The sequence below is a fragment of the Carlito syrichta genome, unplaced genomic scaffold, assembly GCF_000164805.1.
Source record: "Carlito syrichta isolate Samal-C Ts95f unplaced genomic scaffold, Tarsius_syrichta-2.0.1 Scaffold202474, whole genome shotgun sequence".
Taxonomy (NCBI): Eukaryota; Metazoa; Chordata; class Mammalia; order Primates; family Tarsiidae; genus Carlito; species Carlito syrichta.
Window position 1 is genome coordinate 1 of NW_007146570.1, and position 9,207 is coordinate 9,207.

The 9,207-nt window shown below is 42.0% G+C and overlaps 1 protein-coding gene across 1 annotated transcript; it reads right to left on the bottom strand.

The window, feature by feature from the left end:
• Positions 1 to 5,328: 5,328 nt before the first annotated feature.
• On the bottom strand, positions 5,329 to 6,806 carry LOC103253130 (nuclear envelope pore membrane protein POM 121C-like). Its single transcript, XM_008051591.1, is given in 2 exon segments — positions 5,329 to 6,473; positions 6,476 to 6,806. Coding segments are annotated over 2 exon segments (1,476 nt in total).
• Between the last annotated feature and the right edge of the window lie 2,401 nt (positions 6,807 to 9,207).

The window sequence follows — 9,207 nt, forward strand, 5'->3', positions numbered from 1 at the left end:
ACTTCTCTCCTACTTTTAGATTTTAAGCTACTTCTCATTCTGTTTCTCCACCTGTTTCCTTGGTACCATCGTTGATTTTGTAGTTTTTTTCTGTCTTGTGTCTGCCTTCCTTTGTCTTCTCTTTACTGTCAGAATCCCAGGACTCTGTGAGTGTTTGTTCAGGTGTAGGATGCACCAGGGACCCGACAGTACCTCTGTTAATCTACAGTTGCCAGGAATGATTCTACTGTTGTAACTCATGAGACTGGACTATCTTTCCTTCCTCAGTGCTAAGGAGTGTAGAATTGTAGGAGGGAATCAGAACTGGGATGTGTGTGTGTACAAGTTGGCAGAGCTAGGGGCAGATTAGGAGAGCAAAGATAGTGTTACTGCTGGGCTCATGGGCACAGAGATGAGCGTGTTGCTATTAGCAGAGATGCTGGGTGGGAGACAAGGAAACAAGATGAAAGCCTGTAACAAGAAAAAGAAGGGTCGTAGGGCTAGTAAGAAGAGTTGAAAAAAATTTTGTAAAAGATTAAACCAATGAAAAACACACCTCTTAACTATTATTTTCCAGGGACCATGCATGTGCATTTCATTTCTCAGAACAACCCTGAAAAGGCTGCTTGAATGTCTTGGATATAAAATTGTCAATTTAGGTAAATTTAGCAACTGAAGCTTCAAGATGCAGTGACTACCTGAGACTAAGTGTGAGTAGTGGTGACCGAAGATAGACTCAGGAAATCTCAGTAGAGCTAAGAGTAGGTTTTGACCACTTGGGAGGAAGATAGAACAACTATAGAGAGGGATGGGATAATGCCACATGTAAATCATCGCACTATCCTTAAAATGTATGCTCTAAATATTAAAGTATATCTTTGAAAAGACCAAGCTACTACTTCCTTCTATGGGTCCAAATATATGGTAAAACTAATATAGTGTTGTCTACTGAGATAGATTGGCTACTCATCGAGATGGCCTAAGTTTCCCCCTAGCTTTACTAAACTTTAGACAGGTTTTTTCCTGACTTTAGACGCCTGACCTTCCTTTCCTTAGAACGTTTACTTTAGAAAGCTTGTAATTGCAATTTCTTCCTCTGTCCTGTTCCTTTGAGATCTAGATCACCTCCCAGCCCCTTGTGAGTTTTACAACCCAGAAATATCTTTCTCAAGGACCTGGTAGCCATCCCCTTGAAGTGTGGTCATCAAACAAGATAGTGTCCCTGTCATCCAATCTCTGTGAGAGAGTAGGAACTTAACTTCAAAAAGTACCAACTAGCATTTACAGATCCCATTCACCAACCTATCCCCAGAATCCTCCAGTACCTTCCCCCTTCCTCACCCCAAGTGCTTAAAAACCCTCCTGCCTTTTGATCCAGCAGAGTTGGGTTCAGTCTCCCTCTCCAGTTAATCTAGTCTTGACCCCTATTGCAGTAAACTTGAATACAATCTTTCTTGCCTGTTTAACTCCATCGGGTATAATTTTTCTTTGATCTTATTATCCCTAGGTGAGTGTCCTTATGTATAGCTAATAGGTAACATCCGTCATCTATCAAAACATAAACGTCAGCAAAAACATGGCTGTTGATCTGTAACAATTTGGGGGTAAAATTCTAGAGATAAAAGGATGCTTCAGATGATCTTTGAAGTCAGAAAATCTTTTGATCTTTAAAGTTAATCTCACCTGTGGTGAAAAAGAAGTACCATTCACTGCAAAGAAGCACTATTTTAGAAAAAATGTGATAACGAAAAATACTATCAGATGAAGTTTAATACTACACATACATGCTGATTTGCTGCTCTTAAAGGGATTTTATATAAGTTATGTGGATATAGTACCACTGGAAAATATTAATAAAAAAGATAATGGAAATCAAAGAAAAATAAGAATGAGAAAAAGCAATAAATCTGGTGGCTTATGGAAATCATGCCATAAAGCCTATTGTATTACTAACATAACTCCCAATTTGTCCCTGAGCTTTCAAGATAACTAACTCAAAAAGGAAGAAATAATCAATTACAAGATCCCGAGTACCTGGAAAAAGAGAAAAGCAAACAAATAAGACAATTTGCTTTGGAGAAACCCCAGATATTTAAACCTGGAAGAAATTTAAACTAAATAGTTAGTTAGTTAGTACTAAACCACACCATCAAGTAAATCTTAACACCTCCCTCTCTCTCTCCCTTTCTTTTTCTCTCTCATACACGCAGACACACACACAATAACCTAGTAGGCAAGCTATAAAGTACACTCTAAATGTAGAAATGCATTTTGTAAGATTATTTCCTTATATCTCAATATAAAATTAATGGAGAAATTCCAAAGTTCGTTTTTGTAAAAATTATCATGTAAGAGACACCTGGTGGTTCCTAGCATCTGGTTCTCTGAGATCTTTGTCCAAATTGTGATCTAGCATACCTAGAAAAATAAATTAAATACAACTACTTAGATATATGAATTTCTACAAGTTGAAGTTTTGAATGGGCTGTAAAGAGAGTAAGGTTATATTCTTGGGCTAATTTCTAAGACTAGTGGGTCTAATACAATTATATATGAATCAAAATTAATAGAAACTAATTTAATTCTTAAGCCATTGTTACAACAAAGAAAAAATACTTCTCACTGTATCACAATGGTTATGTGTTAATTTTAAAAACTTAAAACGTGAAGAAAACAAAAAGCATTCATAATTCCATCTCTATCGAAAGATGAAAATACAGAGATAAAAGTATTGTTGGTATTTTGGGTATGTTCCTACAGTGTAAAAAAACTTTTGGATAGAATAGTATAGTCCTGAAAGGTTGGACTCCCATAGCTGAAATGTTGAATCTATCTTTTACTCCTTGTATGACCTTGCGTAAATTATCTCTACTCCTAAATCTGCCTTTGCTTACATTAATTTAGTTTAGTTTTAAAAAATTTTCCCCCATAATGTCCCATTCTTGCCCTATGGAATTCACCCCTTTCCTTTTCATCTCACCAATTGTTTTAACATACTTATTTAAATGTCTTTTTAGTTTTAGTCCAGGATTGTATTTCTTATTTTTTAAGTTCTCCAGGGGATAGTTTCTGCTGACTTTGATAGTGATTTGTTCCCTTGTGTAGTTTGTAACTTTTCTCATGAATTTAGACTTGGCATGCTTTCGTGCATGGGTTGTAGAGACATACTCATGGAGAAGTGCTATTTTCTTCTACTGGGAAATATTATTTATCCATTTTATGTCAGGGGGTTTCTATCTGGATACTGAGATTTCAGATTCAATATCAACAGATGGTGTATGATTGGGGCTTGGTTTCTTATATGAGGACTTTTCTTCCAACCATGACTTCTGGTAAACAGCTTAGCTTTTTTGCCATTCTCTACAACCAGTTGGTGGAGTTGCCTCACCCCTATTTCATAGGTGAGCAGCCCATTGTGTTTCTTGGATTCATATAGAGTGCTTATACCCAACTCTCTGCTATGTACAGGTCTTAATTGCATCTCCTGAGTTAGTGAAAAAGGCATTAAACCTATCTTACAAAACCCATGCTCAGCCGCAGTAATCCCATGCTCCCATCAGCTTCATCTCCATTCATCTGTGTAACTTTGAATTATTTCTTTGTTTCTTATTCCTGGAGTTACTTCTTTCTTGGAATATTTCCAGGAATGGTTGTACTTTATCCATCATTTGCTTGGTGGAGTCAACTGGAAGGATGAAAGTGGTGGAGGAGTGTGGAATAGATTCTCCACTACTTATTGAATCCACTGTTTTGACTGAAAATCAATTTAACCTACCCATAATTCCATTTCTTTATTATATCTATATCAGAAATAATGTTTTTGAAAATTCAATGAGATAATACCTGCAAAGTTCTTAGCACAGTGCTTAGTACATGGAGGTGGCCAATAAATATTAGCTCGTACTATCACCAGCCAACCTGCATTTAAAATTTTATATGAGTATAAAGTTTTAAAAATAAGTATATTATATATACTTATATATTCATTTATCATTACCAATATATAACAATATGTTATTAATAATATAATTATCAATGTGAACAAGTATATGCATATAGGGTAGGTCTATATAAATATGTATATTTTATTATTTTCAACAAGTATTTAGTCTTTATTTGTAATGGAAAGTCCCAGCATTCCGCTCTTGTCCAGTGCAGGTAACTGTATACATATACACTCACACTTACATCATATCAGGACAGCCTCCTTCAGGGGTTCAGCTCAGAATCCCAAAACTAATAAGGTACAGGTAGAAACTTGGATTTCTAGACCTGTGTCCCCCTCTTCCAATCCTAACAGGTATTTGCGACTTGAGGTTCAGGCTCCTTTCTCAGCTTCACACAAGTAAGTATTAAAATGTCAGACTTCAGAGCTATCTTGGGGGTGGGGAGGAGCAGTCTCCCAGCACAAAACATTCAACCTCAGTCATGGGGGTGGGGGTGGGGGGAGGGGAACCAGTTACACCTATGTCACATTATTTATGAAGTAAGAATTACATTTTATCTAATACCTCCAGAAGGAGCTCTAGTCCCTCAGGAAAGCTGCCTGGGGCAGCATTTGAGCCTCTTCTTCACACAGGCATAACTGAACTGAACAGCTAATACCTAGCAAATAGTGTTTATACTTACTTAACCACATCAATGAAACAAACTGGAAGGAATTTAAAAGGCAATTTAGCTCAAATACAAAAATAAATTTTTACTTTGTTAAAAAATGTTTACATTTTTTTTCTGTTGAGACACAAGCATTCATACTTCTCTCAAAGAGATGTGCATGGCAGCAAGGCTCTTGGGCCTGGGGTGTGTGGTTTTGAAACAAAGGGAGAAAAGGGAACAGGATGAAAAGGGCCCTAAAAATTAAAGAGGATTCTTAAAGTTTGGTTAGTTTACGTTTCCTAACATAAAGGGGTGGGTAGTATAGCTCCAGAGAGATCAGGTAAGTGGTAGAGAAATAGCAGGGGGACAAGGTCTTTGCTTCCCCAGACCCCATCCTGCTGGGCTGCCAGCCCTTAAAGTTAAAACACTGTAGGAAAATTCAGGAGGCAGCACTTGTAGCCATAAAGCGGTGCACTTTCCTCATTCAATTAGCTAGGCCCCAGAAAACTTGAAACAGGTAAATCCGGCCCCACCAACATGCTGCCACTCATACAATCCAATTCTTCCTCCAAACTTGATTCGAAGAGCAATAGATGTGAGCTTCAAAGTAACTTACAAATTCTGAGAGGCAAACAAAGCCTCAATGAGGTCAACGGGTAGGTGGGTGAGGATGTAGTTGAAGCTCTTCCTTGCAGGCAGGTTCCAACGTCCAGGCTTGAGCAGGGGGTGGGGGAAATGGGCAAGGGACAAAGGCTATTTTTTGCATTTGAGCTGCCTTCAGGCCACAAGTCGCCTTCCACCACCTGGGGTCTTGGATTGCGTACCAGTGGATGACAAAGGGGCTGTTGATCTGAAAGGTCCAATGCCAACAAAGCCTTGGGCAGGTGTTAAGGATGCCCCAGAAGAGAGGCTGCTGTCCAGTGTGCCCAGGACAAGGGCAGGGGTGTTCTGAACAAAGGTGGGAATGGAGGTGCCTCCAAACAAAGGATTGTTCGCAGGCATGCCAGCCGTATTGAAGGCAAAGGGTGTGCTCTGACTGGGTGTGCCCAGGGTGTACTGACCAAAGCCTCCTCCAAAAGGGATGATGGTACCTGTGGTCCCATTCTGTCCTGCTCCAAAACTGAATGCTCCCGAGGTGAAGCTGGTGCCTGGGGTAGCCATATTGATCCCTAAGACCCCACTGCCAGCTGGAGTTGCCAATCCCCCAAACAGGAAAGGTGACGGAGTGATGCTGCCAAATGCTGAGCTATTGCTTCCACTGCTGGTGGTCTGGGTGGTAGCTCCAAAGCCAGGCAAGGTCAAGGTCAAAGAAGGCTGAGTGGTGGGTGGGTTCTCAGTGACAGAGTTTGAGGCAACATCTGGCTTGTCCTCTAAGACCTTTTCAAGCCATTGTGATGAAGCTTTCTTTTCAAAGTCAAATTCTTCAGCAGTATTTGGATAGCCAAACAGGGGATGTGGAGGCAAGGTCAGCGGTTCCCCTCGCCTGGTTGGCAGTAGCTGAACTTTGCGTTTACGTGGCCCAGAGCTGCCAGGTGTAGATGAACAATTCTCCGTGTGTCGTTTCTTCTGTGGGGCTGTATCTTTAACCCTTTCTCCTGGGGATTCCTTTTCTGCTGCCAATGGAGTTGAGGAACCAGAATGATGACATAGCTCTTCTTTAATTTTCTTTGCTGGGTTCTCTGGTGTCTGGGAGCTGGGTGAGGCTGGACTAGAGAAAGGTGACGAACCATGGCCACTTATCTTCCAGAGCTGTGACTGGGAGATGCCTCGAGTAGAGCTATAGGAACTGGTAATGGCATTGCAGCTGGAGATAGGGATGCCAGCTTTGTATGTGCTTGTCAAGGAGCTCAAGGTAGAGGTGCGGGGTCTCTTATTTGTGTGGTCATCTGAGCTCTGGAACTGAGGCCTCTCTTCAGAGACCCAGGCTTAGGCACAAAAGAAGTGGGGACTCCATTGGCCACCAGGGGTTTAAATGCTGAATGACCACTTCCACTGCTATCATGGTGCCTTCTTTTATTTTCCTGTCCATCAGGAAATACTTGGTCTTCTTTCTCCAGTGTTCTGTTCTTCTCCTCTTTGAGGGCACTCGGTATAGTCTCCTTTGCACATGGATCTGGGGCATTACTTGATGGTGAAGATAGTGTTGAGCTGATTATCTGCTCTGGTCTTGCAGAATGAGCCACTTTTCTCTCAGGAGGGGCAATCTTCATGGTCGCTGAGTTATATACCATCTTGGAATTTCGAGGAGACAGCACAATCTTCTTGTGATTACCATTATATCGGGCCTGGTAGATTGGATAGCATTTTCGAGGTGTTATCAGAACCCGATTTGATGAAGTCTCACTGTAGTGGTGGGAAGGCCTCCTAGAGTATGGAAGAAAAGGTGTGGAGAGAGAGGGGTAAACGTGTTAAATGGGATGGGTGTGGGGAAGACTGAGGGTCGGGCAGGTTGGTGGGCGGTGGCCAGGCCTCTCCTGCAGATTCCTGCCCTCCTGGGTGGGGGCAGGCTGTGGTGGGCTGAGCTTGCCCAGGTAACTGCCCATGAGCAGCCGATCAGGGTCAGGTCCTTCGAGTCGAGTCTGCGGCTCTAGGAGATTTCTACTTAACTGCTGACTTGGCCAGAGGCAAGGCCAGCAGAGTTCTGTGATGTCAAGCATTCCGAATGAGTGAGGACAATGCATGTGAACCCTCTGACCTCTTGGCTCAGTCCTCACCAGGCCGTGGTAGCCCCCACGGCCAGGAGGCCACCACAGTTGCCGCCAGTACCAGGTACAGCAGTGGGCTGTGTGGCAACAGGCCAAGGACACCACCCCAGCTGCTCACCACAGCCCCAGCTGCCCACCACAGACCCAGCATGACCGTCCCTGACACTTCCTATGGGCCACAGTCACTTTTATCCTCCAGCCACCAGAGACATCCTATAAATACACATTTAATCACTCATGGGCCTTAGTGTGTGTCAGAAACTGTTCCGAGAACTTTACAAATATTAACTCATCTCTTCCTCACAACAATCCTTTGAGGTGCAATTATTGTCCCTATTTTATAGACAAGAAAACTGAGGCACAGTGATCTTTGGTAAATTCCCTAAGTTCGCACAGCTAGTCAGAGGGGAAGCTGTATTTCAACCCATGTGATCTAGCTCCCAAATCAGTTCTTTTACCTATGTTATGGTTTTTTTGTAAATATTTGTCTAACCTACTTTTTGACCCATAATATTAAAGACTGGTTTCAACAATATTTTTTATGATAAATGATGTTTTTGGATAGAGATTAGCTATCAGAGTCTAGTGAAATCAAACTCGTGGAACAGGATATGGAAGAACGCATTTGGTGTACTTATCTATTGTAGCTGTTCATGCATCCAGGTAAAGCTGGGGCAAGATCAGTATGCTAAGAGCAGGTTGCTTTGAAAAAAAAATTGGACTAACACAAAGGAAGATGTAAAATGAAGAGAAGTTGGTTAAGGAATGCAGAAGTGCAGGCAGAAAGAATAAGTTCTAGTGTTCAAAAGGACAATAGGAAATTACAGTTAACAATAGTTTATTGTAGATTTTAAAGTAGCTAGAAGAGAAGATTTGTAAAGCTCCCAAAAAAAGGGAAAGTAGAGGTTTGAGGTCATGGATATCCCAATTACAGTGATTTGATTATTACACATTGTATTCAGGTGTCAAAATATCACATGTATCTAAAAAATTTACAGCTATTATATATCAATTTTTAAAATGAGCATGGTGGTGTAGGCCTGTAGTCCCAGCTATAAGGGAGACTGAGGTGGGAGGATCATTTGAGTCCAATCCTGTAGTGAGCTATGCTACTCTACTCCATCCTGGACAGCAGAGCAAGACCCCTCTGAAGAACAAGAAAAGATAAAACAAAATAAAGCAAAACTTGCTAAACAGCAGGCTAAAAAGTTTGTAATTTTACCAGATATCAATTTATTGCTACTCAGATGCAAATTCACTCTTCACTGTGTGTTGTGATCGTGGACTTCTTTTAAGCCTGTGTCCTTGGAAAAGACCAGAATGCTCAGCTTCCTCTGTAGGAGGTGCAGTAGGAGCACCAGATCAAGCGGCTCTCCCATCCAGTTCCTAGTTGCTGCAAGGTGGGTAGATAGGGTGGCCAGGAGGACACCCAGTGGAGTGCCCACAGAGACCGGGTTCAGGGAGACTGGATCCCCAGAGACCTGCCACTCTCAGTCTGAACTGATGATAATCTTCTTATGACCTTTAGACAGGAAAACCAGAGCCCTAAGATTGCTTGCTGGCACAAACGCCCCGATTCCCTTTGTAGGCACTTGTGTGGCCCCCTGGGACCCAGAGGATCCCACCCGACTGCTGCTCCCTCTGCTGTATGCCTTGAGGCCTGGAGGATCCCCAGCCCCTCTGCAGGCCCAGGTACTGCTTGTTGACAGCCTTCTCCCCACCCACAGTCTGGAGGGCTGCTTTGTTTTGACCCAATTTGCCTGGTGAGCTTTAACCTGGATGAACCATTAAATTTTTCCACTAATCAGTTGGCTAAATTATAAAATCTCTGGCGAGATCTGAACCCTTGCGAATGAAAGCCCCTCCAAGTTTATCCTCTCTGGGGTACATTCAATCCTAGGGCCCCATACAGAATTTTTTCATATGT